At 48.1% G+C, this 27,585-nt stretch overlaps 1 protein-coding gene across 1 annotated transcript in view; it reads left to right on the forward strand.

The window, feature by feature from the left end:
• Positions 1-18,719, forward strand: part of SIK2 (salt inducible kinase 2) — a 34,298-nt gene extending 15,579 nt beyond the window's left edge. The window contains exons 5-15 of the mRNA XM_066564339.1: positions 3,905-4,029; positions 5,299-5,422; positions 5,662-5,882; positions 6,545-6,697; positions 8,280-8,444; positions 11,271-11,499; positions 12,124-12,408; positions 12,648-12,811; positions 13,263-13,388; positions 14,820-14,911; positions 15,371-18,719. Of these exons, the coding sequence (XP_066420436.1) occupies positions 3,905-4,029; positions 5,299-5,422; positions 5,662-5,882; positions 6,545-6,697; positions 8,280-8,444; positions 11,271-11,499; positions 12,124-12,408; positions 12,648-12,811; positions 13,263-13,388; positions 14,820-14,911; positions 15,371-15,893 (2,207 nt within the window). The 3' untranslated portion in view covers positions 15,894-18,719. The remainder of the gene's footprint in view (positions 1-3,904; positions 4,030-5,298; positions 5,423-5,661; positions 5,883-6,544; positions 6,698-8,279; positions 8,445-11,270; positions 11,500-12,123; positions 12,409-12,647; positions 12,812-13,262; positions 13,389-14,819; positions 14,912-15,370) is intronic.
• The last annotated feature ends 8,866 nt before the right edge of the window (positions 18,720-27,585 follow it).

Genomic DNA, 27,585 nt, shown 5'->3' on the forward strand with positions numbered 1-27,585 from the left:
CCAAATACCACAACTGTGCAGAGCCAATATTTGCAGATTGCACAAACACAGAGTTTATTCAACTGAACACAATGCTGCAAATGATGGCCTTTTTTTGGGCTTTTTGTTGTTTGGTTTGTTTTTTATTTTAACGTGCAGATTCAGGGAAATGTTAAGGAGATCACTCCATTATATAATCTCAGTCCGCTGGTAATGAACCCAATTTCAGTCCTTTTAGAATTCTGTGGCTGGCATATGTTTGATTTGTTTGGTTTGGTTTTTTTTTTTTTTGAGGGCTAGCACATTTTTTCCCTCGAATATCAGTGATGTTTCTTCTGGAATGAGACATTTTTGGGGTTAAAAATGACCACTTTGGATCCAGAATGGCTGTGACAGATCAGCAATGGCAAAAGAGGAACAAGGTGGAAGGGGGGGAATGAGAGACTGATGATTTTTTTGTGCTTAACTGAATCCTGGCCACTCCAAAAAGTGGGGCAACTCAACTGACAGTGCAGTAATTAAAAATTGAGGAAGCCCCATGGAGCAAGCATCCAGGATCCTGACTAAATCCTGATTTTTTTTTCTTTGAAAGGGTTTTCATGGATGTTATCCATGCTGGAGTGCTTACAAATTGTTTCCCAGCCATTTGTGTGGGGAGAATAATGGAGACAAAAGGGGTGAGCACAAGAAATTGTGTACCCTAACAAATAATGCTGATCTCCCCCACCCAGGGAATTATTTTGTCCAATAAGAGAAAACAGAATTGGATTTTTTAAAGCTAAGAGCCAGTTGCTGACATACAGAGCACTGGTTTTAATTCATGTATTCCATGAAAAAGCCCAGTGCCAGTCAGGAGGTGTCTGGCAGTGCTTTGTGCTGCTGAAATTCAGATCTGAAGGATTCTGGTGCTTCATTGGTCATGAAAAGAGAAGAAATTGAAGCTTTAGAAGCGCAGGGCTGAGGCAGAGTGGGGAAATCATGGTCCAGGTGTACAGGACAGCACTGCAGGCACAGGGGCTGGTGAGGAATTCCCTCTGGCTGTGGCTGCTCCTTCTGGGAGCAATTCACAGCCTCTCATTCATGGATTTTCTAATAAAGCTCAGTCAGTTGTGCTGTCACAGGGCCATCAGAGCCAGCCAAGAGCTGCTCTTCAGCCAGTTCAGCACTGCAAGCTCTGCACTTCTCCTGCTCTGAGGGGCCAGGAGCACCTCCAGGATGTGTCCTTGCTCCTGAGGTCCAGAAATAAAACCTTTGTGTATCACAAAATTCATCATCTGATGGTAATAATTACATAAACCTGGGGCTTCTCTTACACTGGCTTTTTGCTGCTCAGATTTCTTCATGTTTCTTTTTGGTGATTTCTTCAAAGAGGTGACTTTAAATCCCAGTCTGGACAGGCAAAGAATGTCACTTTTTTAGGATTTGAAATCCTTGTGCTCCCAAGCAGGTCATGCTTTCTTTAGCTGTGCTTACAAATAAATGTTCTTGTACTTGTGAATCTGATAGGAAGATTTATGAGGGTGGCACCCGAGGGAGAGCTGCAGCTCTGAGATAAAAACCTGATGTTTATCTGCACTATGAGGATGTTGAAAACCTGACAAATCCGAGATAAGAGAGGGGAGAAATCAGATTTAAGGACACCTACACAGGGTGGCAAAATGCTCCTGTGGAGAGCAGGAATGGCCTCGTGCCTCCTGAGGCATTGTCACCCTGGCCAAGCCAATTCTGTGGGAAGAAAAAGGGAATAATGATAAAAAAAATTCACAGCAGTGGTCTGGCTGTGATAGGGGGAAAGGGGGGGAAAAGGGGAAAGGGGGAAAAAGGAAAAGGGGAACAAGGGGAAAGGTGAAAAAAGGGAAGAGGGGAAAAAAGAGAAAAGGGGAAAAAGGTAAAGGTAAAAAGGGGGAAAGGGGAAAATGGAAAAGGTGAAAAAAGGGAAAAGGGGAAAGGGGAAAGGGGAAAAAAGGGAAATGGAGATAAAAGGGAAGAGGGGAAAAGGTGCCACCGTGCTGGGGTTACCCAGAGGGATGGGGGGATTTGGGGTGGGTTCTGTTGTCCCCCCTGTGCTGTTGCAGCTGAAGGCTTTGCAGAACTGCAGGGGGATGAGGGAGGGAGGGCAGCAGGGCTGTGCTGTCCTGTTCCACCCCTGGCTCCTGCAGGAGTTTGGAATCTGAGCCGGCCTTGGCCGCCGGGCCCGGTGACGTCCCTGGGCCGCGGTGGCGTCACCATCCCTGCTCGTCAGGGCTCTGTGTGACACCCTGGGCTCTGCTGTGACACCCTGACCTTCAGAGCCTGCCTGGCAGCCAGCCTGGCTGGCAGCAGCCTTTGATGGAGCCCAGGTGCCAGAGTTCACCCTGCAGGCTATCGGGTGTGCTGACCCTGGTCCCCTCTGGGGCTGGGACAGTCGGGCTCTGCACGTACCAGGGCTTTAGGGCACTGCAGGGTGTTCATTCCCAGCTCCAAAACCAAAACTGTTCCCAAAATGCTTCGTTTTTGAGTGGTCTTGCAGGTGGAGATCCATTAGAGGCTGCTGGGGAAGCAGCCCCCAGTCCTTTCCCCCAGAGCTCCGTGTCAGCAGCCCCAGCTCTGCCCTGCTGCCCCAAACCAGCTCCAGGGTGACTTTTCTGATTTTTTGTTAAATCTTTCTCTGTTTCTCTGCTTCTGAGGGATCTCCCGTGGTTTTCTGGCTCCTCTGAACAGCACAGACAACACAAACGGGGTGAATGGGATGGTTCAGGAGAGCCTGTGGTAACCACAGCGTTTATCAGCTCTGGGATCTGCTGGTCAGCATTCCAGCAGCCTGGGAGCGTTCAGACCTGCATCAACAGCCTGATGTCACCCTGTTTGTCACCTCCCAGCATCCCTGGGAGCATTCAGAGCTGCACCAACAGCCTGAACCCTGTTTGTCACCTCACAAGAGCATTCAGAGCTAAACCAACAGCTTGATGCCACCCTGTTTTTCTCCTCCCAGTGCCCTGTTTGTCACCTCCCAGAGCCCTGTTTGCACCTCACAGGAGCACTCAGAGCTGGATCCACAGCCTGAGCCCTGTTTGTCACCTCACAGTGCCCTCTTTGTCGCCTCCCAGCATCCCTGTTTGTCACCTCAGAGCATTCAGAGCTGCACCAACAGCCTGATGTCACCCTGTTTGTCACCTCAGATCATCTCTGGGAGCCTTCAGAGCTGGATCCACTGCCTGAGCCCTGTTTGTCACCTCCCAGTGTCCCGTTTGTCACCTCCCAGGGACACTCAGAGCTGCATCCCCAGCCTGATGTCACCCTGTTTGTCACCTCTCTCACAGCAGCACCAGCCTCTGTCTCTGAGCTCCTTTTGCTTCTCACGCCTGAATTATAAAAATTCTGATTAATATCAGACCGCAGCTTGTCCTGCACGAAGCCATAAAAAGCAACATTTAAAAGAATGTTTTGTTTGTGGGCTGGTGACTCCAAGGGCTGCAGACAGCCCCAGCAGCAGCTAAAGTCTGTCTGTCCTTCCCAGCTAAAGTCCCCGTGCTTTCCCATCCTGTTGCTCTTGGCACAGCTCCTTCCTTCCAGCTCCGAACCTTGTCAGAATTTGTTGTGTGTTCAAGGCTAGAAAGCACCTCAGGAAAGCCCAGGAAATCTCAAATTATCTCTTGGCAAGTCAATAATCTCATTTATCTGCTGGGACTGACAGTTTGTTGAATTTTAATAATGGCTGTTTACAAATGTACTCGAAACTCCTCCAGGTTGTGAAGGTTTTGCAGTGTTTCAATAATTCCACGACACAAAACCAGCAAAAACAGAGAACATCCAGCATCCCAGCATGGGATTGGGATTGTCCCCACAGAAGGATTTGGGATGAAATCACAGAGGGGTGTGCCTGGAATTATTCTTTGTGCTGCAGTGGAAGCTTGGAGTGACTTTTCCCTTCTTTTTTTTCCCACAGATTTTGGCTTTGGGAATTTCTACAAGAGCGGGGAGCCTCTGACCACGTGGTGTGGGAGCCCCCCCTACGCAGCCCCAGAGGTCTTTGAAGGGCAGCAGTACGAGGGACCCCAGCTGGACATCTGGGTACCTTCATCCTGAATTTTAACTGCATTCCAGTCCACTTCTGGGAAGCTGGAACCGATATTTGATTGTTCTGAAGCTGGAGATTTGGAATATTTGATTTTTCTTACCTGCAGATCTGGAATATTTGATTTTTCTGAAGCTGCAGATTTGGAATATTCAATTTTTCTTAACCTGCAGATCTGGAATATTTGATTTTTTTAACCTGCAGATCTGGAATATTTGATTTTTCTGAAACTGCGGATTTGGAATATTCAATTTTTCTTAACCTGCAGATCTGGAGTATTCGATTTTTCTGAAACTGCAGATCTGGAATATTTGATTGTTCAGAAGCTGCAGATCTGGAATATTTGATTGTGCTTAAGCTGCAGATCTGGAGTATTTGATTTTTTTAACCTGAGAAGGTTTTGGTATTTAAAATAAAATCACCTTCACTTCTGAGTTAAGGATTCTGTGAAGGTGCTTAGCTTGCAGCAATCCCCAGTTCGGTTTTTGACAGGGTTTTCTTTTTAAAAAAATCTATATTTAATTGTAAAATCTCAGCATTTTTACAAAGTTTTGAGGTCAACACCTGCTTTTTCCCCCTTGAGAGACCCAGTGCTGTGCCAGGCTGCTGTGGTTCTCTCACTGGGACTTTTTTGGCAAGAACATTCCCACTGGCACTGCCAATTCATTGCATCCTTCCAGGAATAAACAATTGCAGCAGAGCTCTTGCCCAGAATTTCCCCTTTTGCTCACATTGAACAATCCCCTAAACTCACTGTTCATAGAAACTCCTCCCCACAGGCATGAAATGGAAAATGTTACAGTTTTTCACTTTGAGGGGCTGCTGTGTGAGGGTGGCTTTTGTTTGGGCAAGGCTGAGATTAATAATAAAATAAAATAAAATAAAATAAAATAAAATAAAATAAAATAAAATAAAATATAATATAATATAATATAATATAATATAATATAATATAATAAATAATTAGTAGTAGATAATATAAATAAAAATATAATAAATACTATATTAATGAATAGCATATTAATAAATAATATTATAATGAATATATAATAATATAATAAATAATAAAATGATAAAAATATCCCAAATTCTCAGCTGAAGTTGGGGTTCACTTCTCAGTCACCCATGTGCAGCTCCCTCCTTTGCGTCTAAATTCCCTTTTTCAGCAGAAAATAATTATTTCTGCAGAAATAATTGGCTTGCACCCTCAGAGACACTGCTGGGAGCTTGGAACTGAGCTGAAAATTCCCTTTTTTTCCCCACAGAGCATGGGGGTGGTGCTGTATGTGCTGGTGTGTGGAGCCCTGCCCTTTGATGGACCCACCCTGCCCATCCTGAGGCAGAGAGTGCTGGAGGGGAGGTTCAGGATCCCTTATTTCATGTCAGAAGGTAACAGTGGGATGGTTTTACTCATTTTGGTGTGCTTTGAATAAATGCTGGGGTAACCACAAGGTGGGCAGGGGGAATGGCACTGCTGGCCATGAAGAATTTGGGCTTTTCTCCACTTTAATGTGATTTTTAGTCTTGTTTTGAGAGGTTTTTAGCAGCAGTGATGCATCTCTGGGCTGGTAGGTCACTACGTTTAAAATTCTTCTTTTTTTTTTTATTTTTTTCCCCCTTTCCGACAGAGTGTGAGCACCTGATCAGGAGAATGTTGGTCCTGGACCCTTCCAAACGTTTGAGCATCGCTCAGATCAAGGAGCACAAGTGGATGCTGGTGGAGGTTCCTGCCCAGAGGCCAATCCTGTACCCAGCAGGAGAGGAGAACCAGCCCTCCCTGGGGGAGTACAACGAGCAGGTGCTGAGGCTGATGCACAGCCTGGGCATAGACCAGCAGAAAACTGTGGAGGTAAAACTCAGATGGGGCTAGAACACACTGAAATGGGGGTAGAACACACTGAAATGGGGGTAGAACATGGTGAAATGGGGGTAGAACATCCTGAAATGGGGGTAGAACATGGTGAAATGGGGGTAAAACACACTGAAATGGGGGTACAACACACTGAAATGGGGGTAAAACACACTGAAATGGGGGTGAAACACACTGAAATGGGGGTACAACACACTGAAATGGGGTAAAACACACTGAAATGGGGGTACAACACACTGAAATGGGGGTGAAACACACTGAAATGGGGGTGAAACATGCTGAAATTTGTGTGAAACACTGAAATGGGGGTACAACACACTGAAATGGGGGTAAAACACCTCAAATGGGGGTACAACACACCTGTCCTCGGCCCCAGGTGTGAGGTGAAGCCCCAAAAGTCCTGTGAGGTACCTTTGTACCAAATTGGGTACATTTGGGTACAGTTTGGACCTCTTGGCCTCTGTCCTCAGCCCCAGGTGTGAGGTGAAGCCCCAAAGGTCCCATGCGGTGTCCTTGGGAAAGAAACTCCTGGGCTTTTTCACCTTTTTAAGCAGACAGAGAATGATTTGGCCGCTTCATCAACAGGGGGCACATTCCTACGCTGTGCTTTATTATTTTATTTTTTAATTTTGTTTTTGCAGTCCCTGCAGAACAAGAGCTACAACCACTTTGCTGCCATCTATTACCTGCTGGTGGAGAGGCTGAAGTCGCACAGGAGCAGCTTCCCCGTGGAGCAGCGCGTGGACGCGCGCCAGCGCCGGCCCAGCACCATCGCCGAGCAGACCGTGGCCAAGGTCAGCTCCCTCCTCACCCCGGGGCTGCTCTGCCTCCTTCCCTTCCTAAATCCCTCCCTTCCCACCTGCAATCCCTCCCTGCTTGGTGGGGTTTCATCCTGAGCCTTAAAATGCTGAAAATGCCGGTCTGGTGCCATCACCGAGCAGACCATGGCCAAGGTCAGCTCCCTCCTCAACCCTGGGCTCACCTGCCTCTCTCTCCTCACCCCAGGGCTCCTCTGCCTCCTTCCCTTCCTAAATCCCTCCCTTCCCACCCTACAATCCCTCTCTGCTCGGTGGGGTTTCATCCTGAGCCTTAAAATGTTTAAAATGCCAGCCCAGCACCATCACCAAGCAGACCATGGCCAAGGTCAGCTCCCTCCTCACCCCTGGGCTTCTCTGCCTCATTCCTCTCCAAAATCCCTCCCTTCCCATCTAGAATTCCCATCTAGAATCCCTCACTGCTTGGTGGTGTTTTGTCCTGAAGCCTAAAATGCAAATATTGCGTTTCAAATATTGCTGCTTGGTGTAGTTTCATCCTGAAGCTTAAATTGCTTTAAATGCCAGCCCAGCGCCATCACCGAGCAGACCATGGCCAATGTCAGCTCCCTCCTCACCCCGGGGCTGCTCTGCCTCATTCCCCTCCAAAATCCCTCCCTTCCCACCTGCAATCCCTCTCTGCTCGGTGGGGTTTCATCCTGAAGCCTAAAATGCAAATGTTGGGTTTGGTTTTAGCGAGGATCTCATTGCTCGTCTCCCAGTGATGCCTTGGGAGGGCTGACCTGAGAGATTCCCTTCGGGATATTTGGGTTCTGCTGAGCTGAAGCCCAGCTTCAGTTATGAAAACACAGGTCCTGGAACAGCGTGACAAAGATTGAACCCAGGTTTAAACTTGGTTCTTGTGATAGAAAGTCACAGTATTGCAGAGAAAATGATCAATTTTAAGACGTATTAATGATCAGTTTTGAGATGTATTAAAAGCAGGATGAACAAGGAGAAATAAAACACCTCTTGTACTGAATTCCTGCATTTTAGAGCCACATTCCCCCTTTATTCTTCAGTTACAGCCTGCCAGTTGTCCCAAGGATAATTTGTTTTCACACATGGTGGCACCACAGCTCCTGGCTGAGGGTGATTGTTTCCTCTTGGCCAGTGGTGTGGATACTGCACTCCAGGAATTAAAGGCTCAAAACCAGGGAAAATATCCCTGTTCTCCTGATTCTTAGGAAATTTCCCAAAAAAAGTCATTGAAACCATTCCTGAGCCTCCTGGTAGCAGTCAGGGGGGTTTGTACTCAATATAAAAAAGGAATTTTAGAGCACCAGGAAGCCCCAAACTCTGTCTGTGCTGCTGGGAATAAGTCAGCTTCAATAAGTACTGAGCTTAATTCCATTTGGGGTTGGCCTGGCTGTTTTGGGGGTGGTAATGTTGGTTTTTTTTCCCCCCAAGTTTAAAGGCTAAGAATGTTCTTCATCCTGAACCAAGAAATAAATCTTGCACTTCTGCTTTGGCCCTGGGCTGCACATTGTTCCATCCCTGACTTTGGGCGTTGCTCCCCACCTCGAGCTGTTCCAGTTTTGAGTTTTTCAGTTCTGTTTTCCAGGCCCAGGCCGTGGTGCCCTCGGTGAACCTGCATTCCCCAAACCCAAGGCTGCTGCAGTCTCCAGGGCTCCCCTCAGCCTCAGGAGCAGAAACCTTTTCCTTCCCTCCCTCCAGCTGCCAGGGAGAGGCAGCTTTTATGGAGGAGGAAAGGGTTGAGACACCAAAGGTACAGCTTGAAATCACCCTGTTATTTGTTTTTGGGTTGTTTTTTTTTTCCAGAAATCATTCCAGCTAAAAAATATTGTTTTCTTTTAAAAGCACAGCAGTGCTTCCTGAAATTTAAGTATTTAAGCATCAAGAGCTGTAGGTATTCCAAATTCTCCTTCCCTGTGACTCCCCAGAGCTGTGTCTTTTTTCATCATTCTTCTGCCTCCTGTTCTTTGCTCTCATTCCATTCTCACCACACTGCTTTTGGAAAGGGGAAAAAAACCCAAAAAAGTGGATTTCCTTCCCTTGTCCTTCTAAAATGTATTTTCAAGAGCTCTGAAGACTCCTTCTTCTCACACAAAGGAGTCCTGGATGCAGCTGAAGTGTCCAAAAGGAGCTCCAGCCTGATCTGGAGTCAGCAGTTAGAGAGGGGAAATAGCTTAAAATAATTACATTTATGAAGTATGTGACTCTCATAAAACCCCTGTTGTTTTCTCTCATGTTGCACCACGTTATAACTTGAATTTCAGCACATTTCTCCTGCCTGGTGCCAGCTGGGGTTTGATTTCCTGCCTGCCAGTTTGAAGGGTTTTATTGCTCCCTGGTTTGTTCCCAGCACCAGGAGTGTGGCCCTGGTTCTCAGCTCGGGCTCCTTGTGTGGTCTGTGGCAGCTGGAAAGCACAAACCAGTTCAAAGGCGCTTCAAAATTAACATTTCCAGCTTTATTTTGCTTTATAGCTGCAGTTTGGCCAGGGTGGGTCAGCAACTGGTGACAGCAGTGAGGTGTCAGGGCTGAGGTCACTTGGGAATATTCTTAATTTTTGTAGGACATGAGCACTAAAGATTTCCAGGCTCTGATCCCTGGAAAATCTGCAGGGAACCAACGTGGGATGGGTTCTGCTCCTCCTTTCTGCCAGATCAGTGCCAGGCATTTGAGTGGGGAAGTCCCAAATGGGAAGGAAGGTGTTCAAAAAAAATGAAATTTAGAGGTAAAATCCACTCAGTCAAAACTCAGCAGAGCCAGAGTTCTCCCGTGCAGGAATCATCATTTTCCTGCTGTTTAAATTATTTATTGCTGTTTCTTGGTATTTTCCTACCATGTAGTTCTGCCTCAAGACCATTTGTTAAGAGTTGCTGTCCATGCAGTGAAAGCTCTTTTCCAAACACTCCTCCTTTGCAAAATACCAAAGAACTTGGAGGAAAATTCAGGAATGGCTCCCAAAAAATGGCTTTACATAAAATCAGCTGCAGCAGTGCCAGGTTTTGTGGTAAAGGGTTGTGGTTTTTCCATCCATATTTTACCCAGTGTGATCCTGATTGTACAGCAGGACAGTAATTATAGGACAGAGGTATCAAAAGCTGCAGGACATGGAAATATTTATAAATAAATAAATAAATAAATAAATAAATAAATAAATAAATAAATAAATAAATAAATAAATAAATAAAATATTATATCTATAAATAATATATATATTTATATATATAATACTAATATAAATAAATAGAATGTTAATGACATATTTTAAATATATAAATAATGAAGTAATTGAGTATATTAAAAATAAGTAATAAATAAAAATAATTAAATATATAGAATAATATTTTTCCTTAAAACCCATATAATTTCATATGGCAAATAATTAATTAAGGTACATGGCAAACTGGCTTGGAGAATAAAACCAGAATTAAAACCCCAGGAGCAGTTTAGGTTGGGGAGGTGCCTTTAAAGGTCTGATTCAAAGCTGTGGGAGGCTGCTCAGGGCTTTATCAGGCTGGGTAAATCCAAGGAGGGAGATTCCACAGCTTTTCCAGGCAACCTGTGTTTGCAGGGGAACAACATTAATCAAGTGGAGTTGTGCTGGAAAAAGGTGCATTTATGGAGTTATTCCTGAGCACAGCCCTGCAAGGATGAAATGCAAGGCTGGGGGTTTTTTTCCTGGTGTTTATCTGAGTGTGATAAATGAGCACAGGAGGTATAGGAAGGGGGGAACAGCAGTATTGCACATTCCAGAAATATTTTATGCTTGTGACTGAGCTGGCAAAGTTTTTAATAACTAAAAAAAAAGAAAAAAAAAACCAAAAAAAAACCCAGTCCTGGAGAGCACAGAACTGTGGGAATAAGAGTATTTAGTTTTAGGGAACTGAGTGTTAAGGGAATTACAAATAGGAAATGAAGAACTGTACATGACAAGCTTTACTTACCTCAGCAGAGTTAAAGATCCCAAGTGCCTTCAGGCCAGGGAGTTCCTGCTTGTGGGGGTGATTCTTTGGGCAGGAAACAAAGCTGGGCACAAAGAAAGGTGGGCACAAAGGTGAGCACAGAGTTGGGCACAAAACTGGGCAGAAACAGAGCTGGGCACAAAGAAAGGTGGGCACAAAGAAAGGTGGGCACAAAGATAGGCACAAACAAAGCTGGGCACAAAGAAAGGTGGGCACAAAGATGGGCACAAACAGAGCTGGGCACAAACAAAGCTGGGCACAAACAAAGGTGGACACAAAGAAAAGTGGGCACAAACAGAGTTGGGAACAAACCAAAGCTGGGCACAAAGTTGGGTACAAACAGAGCTGGGTACAAACAGAGCTGTGCCCAAAGGTGGGCACAAACAGAGCTGGGTACAAGCAGAGCTGGGCCCAAACCAAAGCTGGGCACAAACCAGAGCTGGGCACAAACCAAAGCTGGGCACAAAGGTGGGTACAAGCAGAGCTGGGCACAAGCAGAGCTGGGTACAAACAGAGCTGGGCACAAAGGTGGGTACAAGCAGAGCTGGGCACAAACAGAGCTGGGCACAAAGGTGGGTACAAGCAGAGCTGGGCACAAGCAGAGCTGTCCCTGTGCCCCCAGGTGAACGGCTGCCTGCTGGACCCCGTGCCCCCCGTGGTGATGAGGAAAGGATGCCAGTCCCTGCCCTCCAGCATGATGGAAACCTCCATTGATGAAGGGATCGAGGCAGAAGGAGAGGCAGAGGAGGACCCGGCCCAGGCCTTCGCTGCCCTGCAGGCAGCTCGAGGGGGCAAGAGGAGGCACACCCTGGCTGAGGTCACCAACCAGCTGGTGATGGTGCCAGGCACAGGTACAGCTCAGCTCAAAGCTCGTTCTCTGCCTCAGCACTCAGGCTGATCAGGGTTTATGAGGGATGAGTACAAGACAGTTTGTATTGACTAGAAAAGACAAAGGGGAAAAAAATCACCACAAAATACCCCAAAATCTGCTTTAGAGATGGTATAAAATCAGAGCAGCAAATTTACAGGTGATTAAACTCATGCAAAACCCTAAAAGCTGCTGGGAAATGTGGCAAGATCTGCTGCTTTCTCAACTGAATGTCCCCAAATCATCAAATCAAAGTATTATTCATCCCCTAAAGATGAGCTGGCAGAGAACAGTGGGGAAATAAAACCCTCTGGACTCCAGCACCAGCGAGGTGACCAAGCCTTTCAGGCTACAGTTTTGTCAGGATTAAAAAAGCCCCTAAACCCTTTCCAGTGAACATCTGCAGAGTGTCTGGCTGCTGCAAGATACTGCAAAAACCCAGCAGCAAATCCCCATTATTGTACTGCAAGTTTCACTTGACAAATCCTTTGTCCAAATTGATTTCTTTGGATGTTCACTCTAAGATAGCCACTGTTGGCAGGAGTAGCTGGAGTCAGTGGTGCTGATTCTCACTTTCATCCTGGTTTTTGGGTTTTTATTGTCCCAGGGAAAGTCTATTCCTTGGATGAGAACTCCTCGCTGGGCAGCATCGACTCGGAGTACGACATGGGCTCCGTGCAGAGGGACCTCAAATTCCTGGGCGAGACCCCTTCCCTGAAGGAGATGGTGCTGAGCAGCCAGCAGCCCCCAGGGGTGACCTCCCCTTTCCTGGGGCTCAGGCCTGCCAACCCAGCCATGCAGGCCCTGAGCTGCCAGAAACGAGAGGCTCACAACCGCTCCCCCGTCAGCTTCCGCGAGGGCCGCCGCGCCTCCGACACCTCCCTCACACAAGGTAACTCCTCTGTTCCACACCACCCTGCTCTTTCAATAGCCTGCTTTAATGGCAGTGACAGCCAGGCACTGCAGGAAATGCCCTCTGTGCTCAGCCGTGGCTCAGTTATCACTCAGTTTATCTCCTGTGCTAACCAGAAAATCAGATTATTCTGACAAGGGGGTTTTGCTCTTTTCTTCTCTTCTCTTTTTTCTTTTCTTTTCTTTTCTCTTCTCTTCATTCCTCTCTCTCCTCTCCAGGAATTGTAGCATTTAGGCAGCACCTCCAGAACCTGGCACGAACCAAAGGAATCCTGGAGCTGAACAAAGTGCAGCTGCTGTATGAGCAGATGGGATCAGAGGAAGAGCCTTCCCTGACATCAGCTGCCACCCAGCTGCAGGACCTCATTAACAGCCCTGCACAGGTAATTAAAGCAGAACTCGAGCTCCGTCTCAGTGCTGTTGGGACAGATCAGCAGAGGATGAGGTGGTGTGGAGATCTGGGAAGAGCTGATGGACTGATTAAATGTGCTGTTCTCCTTTCTGCCTTCCCCAGACTGCAGAATTCGCAGCCTTCGCCCACCCCTGTGGTGTCAGTGAGGGGCTCTGCCAGCTTCCCAAACCCAACAGTCACTGCTTTCAGTCTGAGGGGTGTTTGGGATTTAGCAAAGGCCAATGACACCTTTTCTTGCTGGAGGCACAACTGCAAGAAGCAGATTGCAGTTACCCACAGAACGATGTGCAGAGTGAGGGTTAAAGAGCTCCCAGTTACCCGTTTGCAGTGGAACAGGAGCACAACAGAACCTCTGGCAGGGAAAACCCTCAAAGCAAGGCTTAAGGGAGCCTTTTCTCAGCTTGCTCCTCTTCCCCCTGCAGGAGGAAGGCTCCCAGCAGCAGCAGCAGCAGGAGGAGGCTCCAGCTGCTTTCCCCAGTGGTGCACAGCCCCCGCTGCTGGCCCGAAGGCAGAGCCTGGAGACTCAGTACCTGAAACACCGGCTGCAGGTACCCCTGCCCTGCCTGGGAATGAACGCCACACTGCCCTGCCTGCCCTGGGAATGAATGCCACACTGCCCTGCCTGGGAATGCCACACTGCCCTGCCTGGGAATGAATGCCACACTGCCCTGCCTGGGAATGAATGCCACACTGCCCTGCCTGGGAATGCCACACTGCCCTGCCTGGGAATGAACGCCACACTGCCCTGCCTGGGAATGCCACACTGCTCTGCCTGGGAATGAATGCCACACTGCCCTGCCTGCCCTGTGAATGCCACACTGCCCTGCCTGGGAATGCCACACTGCCCTGCCTGCCTGGGAATGAATGCCACACTGCCCTGCCTGCTCTGTGAATGCCACACTGCCCTGCCTGCCTGGGAATGAATGTCACACTGCCCTGCCTGCCCTGGGAATGCCACACTGCCCTGCCTGGGAATGAATGCCACACTGCCCTGCCTGCTCTGTGAATCCCACCCTGCCCTGCCCCACTCTGTGAAACCCACAATGCTCTGCCCAGCCCCACCCTGCCCTGCTGTCCCCTGGGAATCCCACACTGCCCCACCCTGCCCATCCCACCCTGCTCTGCCCCACCCTCTGAATCCCACCCTGCCCCTCCCTGTCACTGTAGGACATGAAATAACACGATGCCCACACGCTGTTTTTTTAAGGTGGAAGAGGGCAGTTTATTTTCTGGCTCCAGCATTTATAGATTTCCAGAAGTGACAGTGGGTTGGAGGGTGACAGTGCCACCTCTCCAATGACACTGCGCAAACCAACAGTGCATCAAATTTCTCCTCCTCCATAAAAGAATGCAAAACAATCAGTTATTTACAGAAAGTGTGTGAGTTTGTTGCAAGAATGTAAACATCAAAAAGCTTAAAAAAAAATGTTAAAAAATCAAGGTAACCCTGCCCCACCCTGCCCTGCCCTGGCCTCAGGGAGAGCTCTCAGAGAACAGCTGACCTAGGAATTGCACTGTGGTTTTGTGACCCTCATTATGCCAAAAGTCCATTCTTGCTGTTTTCCTGCCCAGCCTGGCAGTGTTTAATAGCTGCTGCTGAATACAGATTATTGCTGTAACATCCCAAAAAGGTTCTGCATCAGCACCCGAGGAGCCACTTCTTAACCCCCTGGGCCTTCCTCTTCCACACCCCCTTTATTTCAAACCCATTTTCATACACCTTTAGTTCATAAAAAACTGGTTTTTCCCCAGTTTCCCAGCTTCTTCCACTTGGGAAGAAGCTTTCCATGGATTTTTATGGCATAATCTCTCCTGCAAAAATATTGCCTAAGGGTCAGAAGCCAATGGGCAGCATTATGGGTTTAGAGAGTGGCTCTGTGGACAGCTGGGCAGTTACAAGGGTAGAAAATGTTTCTTGTGCTTTCTGGACTCATTGATTAAATCAAAAGGCATTTAAAGCAGCTCTGCTTTCCCTGCAGAAGCCCACTCTGCTCTCCAAAGCTCCCAACACCTGCCAGCTCTACTGCAAGGAACTGCCCCGGAGTCTGGAACAGCAGCTCCAGGAGCACAGGTGAGAATCCCCCAAGTTAGGCACAAAAATTACTCTCAAGAGTAATAAAAGAACTGGAACTCTCCTTGTCCATTTAGAAATGATCTAAGAAAGGAAAGTTTCACTGCAAAACTTCTTTTAAAAGCAAGAACAAGTCCTGCCATGTGTTTACCAATTTCTCTGCCCGATCTTCAGCTCCCAGATTCCCCAGAGCAGTGAACAGGAGGCTTTAAAATACAAACACAAAAAATGCATCTCATTCTGAACAAACTGAATTAAACCATGCATGGGGTTAGCTTAAAAAAATTGATAGAGTTATCAGAGGAGATGTGGATAGAGTTATCAGAGGACAGTTTGATAACACTGAAAGGTGGTAACTTTGCTGTGCTGCAGCAGTCATTGAGCAGGATTGCCCGGGGATTGGAGCTGTGTGAGTGGCCCAAATGGCCAAAATAACCATTTTTTCTGTCCTGCCTGCAGGCTGCACCAGAAGAGGCTGTTCCTGCAGAAGCAGTCCCAGCTGCAGGCCTACTTTAACCAGATGCAGATAGCGGAGAGCTCGTACCCCCGGGCCAGCCCTCTGCCCCTGCCCTGCCCGGAGGAGCTGCAGCCCCAGCAGCAGCAGCAGCCCCAGCAGTCCCAGCAGCAGCAGCAGCCAGCCCAGTTCAGCCTGCAGCAGCCCCTGAGCCCCGTGCTGGAGCCCTCCTCGGGCCAGCTGCGCTTCGAGCCCTTCCTCAGGCAGTTCCCCAAGGTGCAGCTGGAGCCCAGCCCGGGGCAGGGCCAGCCAGCACAGCCCCTCCCGTTCCCCTACCAGACTTGTGAGCTGCCTGCTGTCCCCTCTGCCCCCCAGAGCCCCGGGGCACTGCCTGAGAGCCAGAGCAGCTCTGCAGAGGCTCAGCCCAGCTACGACTCCCTGCCCCTGCCGGAGCTGCCCGGACTCTTTGATTGTGAGATGATGGAGGCTGTGGATCCCCAGCACGGTGGCTATGTCCTGGTCAATTAGCACCCAGGGCACGCTGGAAGGACACAAGGAGAAGCATGTGAATTTTTTGGTTGGTTTTTGGTTTTCTTTTTTTTTTTCCCCACCCTGTTCCTACCCCCCCCCCTGCCCCATCGAAGTTTTTCGACCCTCACATTGACAGGGGAACTGAAAATCTACCTGGCTGCAAGGAAAATAAAAAAGCAGGAGGTGTTTGGCCCCAGTGGCAGGGGCTGGAGAACAGGGAGTTCAACAGCAGCTTCATCCCACAAAGTCTGCGTGGAAGGAGGCGAAACAGGAGAATTTCAGAGGAAGGAAAAAGCCCCTTCTGAAAACATTCGGGGAGTTTGTCAGCATTCATCCACCATCCACTCAGAGAGAGGAGAGTGAGTGCACACTTCTCGTACTTCTTGGCAATAAAAGCAATAGTTTTCACTGAAATTCAGGGTAGATTTGGGTCTGTGCTGATGGCAGCTGAAATCCTCTGGAGAACAGGAGCACGAGGTGGAATCCAAGGGAAGTTGCACTTGGGTTGAGCTCCTGCTCTGGAATTCCTCTGTGGCCAGCCCTGAGCATCTCAGGCAGCCTCCAGTTCCTCCTGCTGGCACCCAAACAGGATTTCCCAAAGCTGCCAAGGAGCTCTTCACTGTCTGCTGAAGGAATCTGGACCTGGACTTTGTCACAAGGAACCTGGGATCGTGTGGAGAGACCTCTGGGTGGGGATTGGAATTCTGGAGGATCAAGGATGAGCCAACAGAGACAGAAGGTAAGAGAGCCATGAGAGAGAGAGCAAGAGCTGCAGGAAATGGAATTAAAAAAAAAAAAAATTAAAATCCACCTGGGTGGCTTTTAAAATCACCCCCTTTTTCAGGAGGAATTCTGCTGGCTGGAAAGGATCCGCCTGTCCCTGGGTTGCATTTTAATAACAAACAAGCAAACAAAACTGTGTTTTGAATTTGCAGTATGTGTTGCTGGTGGTTTCTTGAGCTTTGTATATTTGGACAATTATTTAGGGTTTTAGAACTTTAAGGATAAAAAAAACAAACAATGAGCTTATAAAAAGTAAAAAAAACACCCCTGTGAAGTGATAGTGCTGTGCCTTTTTCAGTTCTTTATCAGCCTATATGCTTTTTTTCTGAAGAAAGTAGACAATACCCCATTTATATCCCTGCTGTGGCCAAAGTCCCTTCAGAGCACAGGTCCCACCATGTGGGGCATGTTTAACTTCCTCAGTGCTTGAATGGCTCGTGTATATAGGACACTGAAAGTATCACAGCAATATTTCAGCATCCAACTCTTGATGTGTCAACCATTTCAAGGGATGCTCCAGCTCCACCCGGAGCTGTCTCTCCACAACTTTCCACTCATGAAACCCAAGTCCCAGGAGGGGGGAGGCTCAGGGAGCTGCAGGAAGCTGAGATCTCCAGTTTGAGGTTTGGCTCTGACCCTGAGGTGTCGTGGGCCAGGCCAGGGGCCAGGCCAGCCCTTTCCTGAGCAAACATTAAGCACAATTGCAGCTCCATCAAAGCACAAAGAGAGAGAGAGAGAGGAACTGTGCTGATCACACCAGAGTTTGCTGGAAGGTTTGGTCTTTGATACTGCAAATCCCCAGGGCAGAGGGAGGTGAAAGTCAGCATTTACAGCAATAAGACCACATTAAAACATGGAATAGGAGGGGTTTGGGCACCCTGTGTGAAGGGAAGAGGGTTTAGCGGGTGACAGAAGGCACCTGGGCCCTGTGTGGGCAGGCAGAGACAGCTCTGGAACCTTCTCTGACACTGGCCCGAGCCAAAAGTGCTCAGCTTCTGCCTCTGCTAGCACAGGGATCCTCAAGGCAGCAGCAAAGGAGAGCTGGAGGAGCAGGGATCACGAGGTAAAGATGGCCAGAAAGCTGCTCTAAAGAGAAAAGGGTTTTGTCGTGTGGTTTCCCTTCAGAAGGAAACCTGCCTGACACCCTGGGACACCCAGGCCCAGCCACACCTGGAGGGAAGGAGCCTGACAAAATCTGCAGCAGGACAGAGCAGAGCAAGGAGCACACAGAGCCCTGGCCCTGCCCTGCCCCTGCCCCACCCCAGAGCACAACCCACACCTGGTGCAGCGTGGAACCTGTGCTCAGAGCTGGGCAGGGAAGGCTGGGGGGCTGCCAGAACAATAACCACGTCCTTCCCCATCCAGCTCCGGGAGCCCGCACGTTTCAGGGCTCAGAAGATAAAAATAATTCCGTTCTGGAGCTCTGCAATTCATTTATCAGGATGTGCCAACCAGCGTGAGCTCCTTGGAGCTTTGCAGGGCTGGGCAGGGGGAAGCTGCAGTATTTTTTAATGTAGTTTAGACTGACTCCTTCCCCTCAGCCAAAAGCATATTTAACATTTCAGGTAATTTCCTTTAAGCCAATTAGGACTAAAAGGCTTCTGAAGCCTTCTCATACAGAGAGGATCCATTGGGCACCACTTCCCACTCCTTTGAAGTGGCTTTTTTGTTCCAATCTCTTCTGTTCTAACATTAGAGAACTGTGTACACTACTGTTAGAGTAATTATTAGCTTTATTATCTTGTACTACAGCCTCCTTTGAAGAGACTTTGGTGTGATGTATCTGGGGTACAAATTTCATACGGAGAAAAGTGCAATATGTGTGTGTGTGGTATGTTCTTTAATGTATTTTTTTAAGGATTTAGAGGGTTTAGTCTCTGCTTTGGGATAAATGCACTAGTTTTGTGAGCTCCAGTTTGGCAAGTTCATCTGTAGTATTTACATGCAACTGATCTGCTGGACTCTGTAAAGCAGTTACAGTGTATTAATACAAAATAAAGAATATGTGCATTTCATTTTTTAAATTTCTAGTGAGCTAAAGCAGCGCCTGCCACTCTTGTCTTCATTAAGGTCAAGTTATTTTCTCTCTGAGGCACCAAAACAATTGATGTCTGCTGCAAACACTGGATTTTCTAGATGAGGTTTGCTCCCCATGGTTCTGACACACTTGGGGTTGTTGGTACCACTGACTTTTGCCAGATATTAATTTGGAAAGACTGGAAAACTTGGTGCCACAGGGTTGGCACTGCACTTTGCACTTTCATTAACAGAAGGCTCGTTCAGAATTAATTAAAACGAGATTAAAAAAACCAGTGGAAAGATCCTCAGCAGCTCTTGTTTTAACATCACTAGTGACAATCCTGTGACCCTGGGACTGAACTCAGTGCACACAGCTCTGCTGCTGAGCAGGCTTGGGAAATCCAAAAAGAGCCTTGAAATTGTACCTGAATTCACTGAATTCAGGCACAATTTTAAGGCTGCTTCTATTATTCAATGTACACAGCTCTGCAGCTTAGCTGGTCGGGAAAATCCAAGGAAAGCCTTAAAACTGTCTCAGTGCACACAGCTCTGCTGCTGAGCAGGCTTGGGAAATCCAAAAAGAGCCTTAAAATTGTGTCTGAATTCAGTGTACATGGCCCTGCTGCTGAATTGGTTTGGAAAATCCTTAAGATTGTGCCTGAATTCAGTACACGCAGCTCTGCTGCTGAGCTGGTTGGAAAGACCAAGGAAAGCCTTGAAATTGTGTCTGAATTCAGTGCACACAAGCTCAGTGCACACAGGCTTGGAAAATCCAAAAAGAGCCTTAAAATTGTGTCTGAATTCAGTGCACCCAGCTCTGCTGCTGAGCTGGTTTGGACAGTCCTGAAATTGAGGAATATCTCAGACTGACTATAAGATTACAGCAGGAATTAATTCTCCTCCCCTCCCTTTCTCCCTCCACTGCTGGACGAAGAGCAGGAGTGGAAAATGAGGCATAAATTCTGCAACCCTGCCCCTGATGGGAAGGTGGCCAAGCAGGTCACTGAGGGGAAAGAGCTGCAAGCTCAGCCAGCAGAGGTTTTTGCTGATTCAGGTGATTTTCTGATGGGAATATTGCACTGGAGGGGAGGTCAGATGGCAGAGAGCTCATTTGAAATGTGACGAGAAGAAACTTTTAATTGGGTGACTCCCATAGAGCATCAGCTGGGAATTTGAGGCAAACCCTCAAAGGGATAAAAACTGGGAAATGAGTGGAGAAATAAGGGAAATGTTTCTGCCCCCAGTGCTTTGAGGATTCTGCTGCTTGCACCTCGAGGTGCAGAGAATAACTCAGTGCCACTGCCTGGGGTTTGCAAGGCTAAAGGAATGGGCTCTGTGTGGGCTAAACCTGATATTCATCTGGTTTTGGACAGGTTATCCTGATTCTCAGTGGTTAAAAATTAGCAGAACAAAAAGTGAATTGTGGAAAAGCCCAGACACGCAGGCAAACCAAGAAATTTGAGGTTAATTTGAGTGTAAAACCACAAGATTGAGTGGAAACTGAAACCAAGGAAGGAGCATCCTCTAATTTAATAGAAACGGCCCCTGATGAAAAATCACACCTGCAGCTCCAGCAGCAGAGAATTCCATCCATTGCTGATAATTGAATAACCACAGAAAACCTGTGCCTGCTGGTAGAAACCCCACAAATCTTACAAAGGACAAGAGTTAACCCTGGGGGCAAAATAAACAGTGAGTGGGGGGTAAAGGCTGAGAAACTGGAGCCTGAGAGCTCCAAAAGGAGCATCCAAAGCCCACACTGAGCCCAGGGCGACCATGGGGACACCAGCAGGGACGCCCTGAGCACAGGAAATCCCAAAAGGAGCACACACCCCCACAGCAGCACGCTCAGGAATGTGGGCACAAGGCTGCAGCAGGTTTCATCCTCCTTCATCTCATTTTAGGAGTTCTCTCTGCCCGTTTTCCCAGGGTTTCCAATCCAGCCTCCCTCCCAGGAAAGCTCCATTTTCCCCAGAGCTGTCACTCAGTGTTTGCTGAGTTTCAATGTGGGGCTTTCAGGAGAGACCTCTCTGCTCAAAAAGCTCCCTAAAGGTGGTGATTTCCTGCCGGGGAAATGCCAAAATGTGGTTTTATGGAACAGCCCCTGCTGGGGTGACTTCTCAGCAAATAAAGGCGAGGGGGATTTGATGAGGATCTGTGCAGGGCTGCCTTGCAGAGCAGCAGCAGAACCTCTCACACCCGGGGAGCTAATGGAAGGTTTGTTCCCAAAATACCCCCAAATGGACATGCACGGGGCTGAGAGGGCCCTGCCAAGCCCAGGCCCATTCTGGGAGCTCAGAACTCCCTGTGGAGAGCAGGGCTGGGAGCAGAGCTGAGGCAGGAGGGGAAATAAAGCAGGGCTGAATCACCTGGGCCTGCCTCCCCGGAGCACAGGGGGCTGCTTCCATGGAAAACTCCTCAGCAGAGCCAGGCAGTGTTCTCCAGGACCACCAGCCCCAGCAAAATAGTACAGAATGAATATTGCTACGAAAAGAAATTCCTTCAGCTTCTCTGGAAGCTCAGCTCAGGTGAGCTTCAACACACATTGCATAGAGCAAAACCTCTCAGAAGGGAGCAAAAACATCATTTTCCTGTTCCTTCCCCTATTCCAGGGCAGGCTGTTCTGTAAATCAACAATTCACATCTTGGTCACTTGGAGAAGCTCCTGGTGTGGAGAATCAGGAGCTTCTTCACCAAAAATCTCCTTTTTCATGGCAAAGGAGCCTGCAGGAGCTGAGTTCTGTCCTTCAGCAAAGCAGAACACCCAGGCTGGTGTCCAACAGCACCCAGAAAAGGCAGGTGAGGAACTCTTAAACACCTATAAAGGCACAGTTCTCCCCTCAGAAAACTCCTGGAGCTGGAAAATGAGAGCCCAGCATCCCCCAGGCACCAGATCCCAGCTCCCCCATCAAACCGGGCGTGCTGCTCTCGGAGCAGAGCTATTTAGGCTGAATCCAGAGCTCAGGAATTCCCTTTCCCCCGGACTCCCAGCCCTGGATGGGGTGAAATAGAAGAACAAACCCACAGAAAAAGTGACTTTAACCACCCCCCCCCCCCTTCCCTGCCAGCCAAATCGGGAGAACATCATCATTAAAGCAGCAAATTAACAGCCCAGCCTCGTTAGCCCTGCTGGCGTCACCGGAGGGGCTGGTGGGGGATAATTAATGATTGCCACTAATCAGGGGCTGCCAGCAGGGCCAGGGCAGGGCCAGGGCAGGGCTGCGGTTCCCCATCCCCGCAGCTTTTCCTTGGAGCCGTTGCCATGGCAACGCATCTGTCTGGGCCATCCCAAGGTTCGCGTGATTCAGGTTCCGAGGGGTTTTAACCCTTCCCCTTCCCCTTGAGTCACAGAACTCTCACAGATGCTGCTGGAAAAGGAAAAGTGGTGCTCGATTTCCCCTGCCAAGGGATCCACCAGCTCTGCATGCAGCAAGGTCAAAAAAAACACCACAGAACCACCACAAAACCACCACAAAACCACCACAAAACCACCACAGAACCACCCCAAAACCACCACAAAAACACCCCAAAAACACCACAAAAAACAGCACAAAACCACCACAAAACCACCACAAAACCACCATAAAAACACCACAAAAGCACCACAAAAACACCCCAAAAACACCACAAAAACACCCCAAAAACACCACAAAAAACAGCACAAAACCACCACAAAACCACCATAAAAACACCACAAAAGCACCACAAAAACACCACAAAAAACACCCTAAAAAACACCACAAAAACACCACAAAAAGCACCACAAAACCACCTCAAAAACACCACAAAAAACACCCCAAAAAACACCACAAAAACACCATAAAAACACCACAAAAAACACCACAAAAACCACCCCAAAAACACCACAAAAAACCACCACAAAAACACCATAAAAACACCACAAAAACCACCACAAAAACACCACAAAACCACCACAAAAAGCACCACAAAAACACCCCAAAAACACTACAAAAAACACCACAAAACCACCACAAAACCACCATAAAAACACCACAAAACCACCATAAAACCACCACAAAAAAAACACCACAAAACCACACAGAAAACCCTGAAAATCCAGCAGGAATTGCCCAAAGCCCGAGTCACAAAGCAGCCCCTGAGAGGGGCATGTCCTGCTCCGAACCCCACAAAAAGGGGTCCCAGAGCTCAGCCCCTCATTGCCCCCACCACAATTCCCCGTTTCCAGCCCCAAATCACCCTTGGCCAACAGACACGGATCCCAACTGGGCCAAGTTAAAAACAAACAAAACCTTGACCTCCTTTGGGACCGCGTGCCCTCAACTCTTCCCAGATTAACCCTCAACCTCCAGAGAAATCCTGGCCCCCAAACACTTCACCTTTCCTTAATGTTTCTTGGAAATAATCACATTTTTGGAGAGAGGCCCTTCCCCTTCCCAGCTTAACCCTTAACCCTGGCTCCAAAGACACTCTTGGCCCCTAAATACTTCACCTTTCTTTGATGTTTATTGGAAATAATCACATTTTTGGAGAGAGGTCAGAGCTTCATGAAGATCAGCTGTTTCTCAGTTCTTTGACCAAATTTATCCTAAATATTGACAATAATGACAACAAGTGGTGCATTTCATATTCCACAGGGCAAGCTGGGCTTGAAAAGCAAACACTCATTTCATTCCAGCCGTTAAAACATCAGGAATTTTGGGGGAAGGCTCAGGAAAATTCACTCTGCTCCCTGAGCTCCAAGAAGCCCCCATAATTCCATCCCGACCTGCACAATTTAATCAAGATAAACCCAGGGCAGCAGCAGGAAAAGAAGGGTTCAGAAGCAGCTCAGGCCAGTGTCACCCCCGACCCACAGCTGGAGGCTGGGTAAGAGGAGCAAAGTGGAAGCACAAGCCTCCATTTCTGGTTTATTTTGAACACGTTGCCTGGAACCCTGGCAGGCCACAGCCACATTTTTCCCTTTCCCTGGGGGATTTGTCCCAGAATATCAGCCTTTAAAAGGGCTGATTTCTTTTTTTTTTCTATCAACAGTTCTTAGAAGCCACAATAGCACTTCTAATTATTTTGAGGGTTTTTTTTTTTCCAAAAGAATTAATTGTAAACTGCCTAAAAATAAGCCTGGAGAGACTCAAGAGGGGAAGGTAACCTCAGCTCCTGGGAGCTCTGCACTGTTCACTGGGGAATGGGGGAAACCTTTCCAGACCCAGAGACCTCCTGAAGAGGCTCAAAAAGAGAAATATAAAATAAAATAAAATAAAATAAAATAAAATAAAATAAAATAAAATAAAATAAAATAAAATAAAAATAAAATAAATAAAATAAAATAAAATAAAATAAAATAAAATAAAATAAAATAAAATAAAATAAAAGAAAATAAAAGAAAATAAAGCAAAATAAAGTAAAATTAAAATAAAATAAATAAAAGAAAAGAAAAGAAAAGAAAAGAAATAAAAATAAAATAAAATAAAATAAAGTAAAATTAAAATAAAATAAAATAAAATAAAATAAAATAAAATAAAATAAAATAAAATAAAATAAAATAAAAATAAAATGGAACAGCCACACATTTGAGCTGATAACCAAAAGGAGCTGCCATTAGGAGCAATTCTCCCCTCTGAAATCAAGGTTTAAAAACCACCCTCACAGGGAAGGATTTCTCCCCAGTATCCAACCTAAACTTCTCCTCTTTCAGTTAGGAAGGTCCTCATCATATTGTTCTAATTCAGGGTCTGGAAAGGTTTCCCCCATCCCTCAGTGGACAATGCAGGAGCTGAGGTTCCCTTCCCCTCCGAGTCTCTCCAGGCTTATTTTTAGGCAGTTTACAATTAATTCTTTTGGAGAAAAAAAAAAACCCAGCCAATTAGAAGTGCCATTGTGCCATTGAACAGTATGATGAGGACCTTTCTAACTGGGAGAGGAGAAGTTTAGGTTGAATACTGGGGAGAAATCCACAGCTGGAGCTGTGCCAGGGGAGGTTTAAGGGGTACCAGGGCAATGCTCTTCCTATTGGGGATATTTTTTTTTTTTTGGCTTCAGCTGCGAGGGCACAGAGATGGATTTCACTTGGCCAAGCTGCAGAAAGCAATTAAGGAGCTCTGCCTTCCCCTTCCAGAGGAGGAGAAAAGTTTCCTGCTGCAGCCAAGCAACTCTGACAAATCAAAGACTTTGCCAGGGAGGATCTTCAAGCCTCTTGTTGGAGAAGCAGAAAGGCAACGCTGAGCTGAAAGGCAGGGCAGGAAATGTCAATTCCTCTCTGGAAAAACATTCTTGGGGATCACAGGAACTGCAGAAATGGGGAAGTTAAGTGTGCCAGTAATTGAAAATAAAGAGACCGAGGACTTGCAGCGACATTGGGGTGGATGTCTCACCATGCCCAGCTGGAATCTGGGGGGCTGGAAGGAGGAGCTCAGGTGGGGAGAAGCTCCCACAGCAGCTCAGGCAGGTGCTGGCCAAGCAGAGATCCCTTTTCCTTGCCAGCTTTGGAGAGGCAGAGAGAAAATCATGGGGGTTTATAAGCAAAGCTGTCTCTAAGGCAGCAGTTTGCAGAGTCTAATAATAGGGTTTGGGCTGGGTGTGATTCAGGCAGAGCTGCACAGAGCTCCTGTCCTGGGAGCAGATTCCCAGGAAGCTGTGAAGGGAAGGAGCCAAACCTGGGAATGAATTCCTCTCCTTGGATTCTCACACCTGAGCACACCTGGCACCTGCTGCAGAGGCTGCCAGGGGTGTGGAAAAGCCAAAATCAGGGTGAGAGCACGACCCTGCCATGCCCTGAGCACCAGGCAGGGCCCAGCCCAGAGCTGGCAGGGTGGAATCACCCCCCAGCCACATCCACAGCCCTGGGGCCGCTGACTCCAAGTGCTGGAGCTTCCCCAGCAGCTCCCGGGGGAGGATGAAAAACAGGAAAGGTCAAACCAGCCTGGGCTTTGTGCAAGGGAGAGAACAGGGCTGGGCTGGGCAGCACCTGGACAGGCTGCTCTGAGGCTGGGGCATTCCAGGGAGCAGCTCCCCACCCTGCTGCTCACTCTGAGCCTGCCCAAGCTGCTCATTTCAACACAGGATTCCTCTGAACTCCCTCGGGCTGGACAGGGGTTACATCCATGCCACGAGGAGGAGCCCAGAGCTGCTGGGTGGGACGCAGGAGCTTCAGCCTTTCTGTGCAAAGATGTTTGTCTGCAGCCTGTGAGATCTGTGAGAAGGTGTGGTGGGGGAGATCAAACAGGAAAGCCTCATCAATGTGATTGTCTGGCAAAAGATTTGGAGAATATGGAAACTATAAGTGAGATTGAAATGAAAGCAAGCTTTGAGATTCCCTCAGTTACTGAACAACTGGAAAACAATGGTGTGGCTGCTGAAGGTGATCCCCTTTTGATGGAACAACACCCTCTGCTTGCAGACAGGCCCAAGGGGCAGAGCAGACCCTACAGCTTGGCAGAAGGGGCCCAAAGAGGAGTTTGTAGGGTTTAAAATGTAACACAGGATGGTGATGTAATGATTCCTATAGGCTGTATGGAAATGCTGTAGGATTTGTGTGTTGTACTAGATTGGTCAGTGAGAATTAGAATATTCAACACAGAAGAAGATTTATGGTGTTGTAATGGGAACCTCGCTCTCTTACCCCTTTTACTCTCTTACCCTCTCATCTTCTCTCTCTCATCCTCTTTACCTTTCTCTTTACTTCTCTCACTCCTGCTCCAGCTGTGCCTGGCAGCTCCCAGCAGGGCCCTGCACTTGGCCCTTTGCAGTAAACTCCAAGTTCCCAGCCCTGGTTTCAGAGATCTCTGCTCTCTGTCCATCCCCACCATCCTACCCCCAAGTGCTCCCACAAGGTGTTTGCAGCCTGTGGGATCTGTGAAAAGCTGTTTGTTGGTGGGATCTGTCCTGTCTAACACTCACCCAGCAATTCACCTCCCCAGCAGAACCCACAGGGCTGAGCACTGCCCCTGCTCACTCCCAGGGACAAACACTCGCTGTGTTCCTCTGGAAAACACTGGTAACTCCTAATTATGGCCAAGTTATCAGTGCCAGAACAGGAAAGGAAGGTGGAGCAGGCACAGTGGTTTCCAGTGGGTGCTCACAGCACTGTGCCCACACCAGCCAGGGCCGAGGGCAGGGGACAGTGACAGTGACAGCCCAGAGCTGCTGCCATCCCTGCTCGGGCTGTGCCTGCTGTGACTCCAGGTCAGGGGTGAGCAAGGGAAGAGGCAGCCAGCAGGGCAAGTCCAGGTTTGGATTCAGCAGCACCACAGAGCTTCCCTGAGGGGGGAGAGCATGGACACAGACACAGAACCTGCTGCCAGCTCTGCCCTCCCCGGCCACTGCACGAAACCCTCAGAGCTCCACAGCTGCCACCCGGGAAGGTGGGACCTGCATTTCCCCAGGGATGGCACCACTCTGACACCCCCCTCAATCTGAATTTAGAGCCTCAGCTTCCAGCTGCTGCCCCAGGGAGTGGGGTGCACTGGGATCCTCCATGGTGTGACCATCCAGGCCCCGGGCAGGGCACTGGTTGCAGCACAAGCATTAAGAAAAAAATCCCTTAATGGGATTCAGAACCTCCTCCTGTTTCTGAGGTTGATGCTGTGATTCAGCCCAGCCTTGCTGCTCATCCAGCTCCTCCTGCTCTGTCCCAGCAGGATCAGGTTGGATCACAGCCCTCCCACCCTGCTGAGAGCTGCACCCACCACCTGAACCAACACAGGGATCCCCAGAGCTTTTCCTTTTTTGGATCCCAAACATCCAAATCTGCTCCCCAACCCCCTGCTCAGAGCAACCCAACCACAGCCACAGCACGAAGGAGGTGCAGAACATCCCCTCTGCTCCATCCCAATCCCAATCCCAATCCCAATCCCATCCCAATCCCAATCCCACAGAGTTCCAGGCATGTGAGTGAAAACAGCTCCCTCCA

This window comes from Molothrus aeneus, chromosome 22 (genome assembly GCF_037042795.1).
Source record: "Molothrus aeneus isolate 106 chromosome 22, BPBGC_Maene_1.0, whole genome shotgun sequence".
Classification (NCBI taxonomy): Eukaryota; Metazoa; Chordata; class Aves; order Passeriformes; family Icteridae; genus Molothrus; species Molothrus aeneus.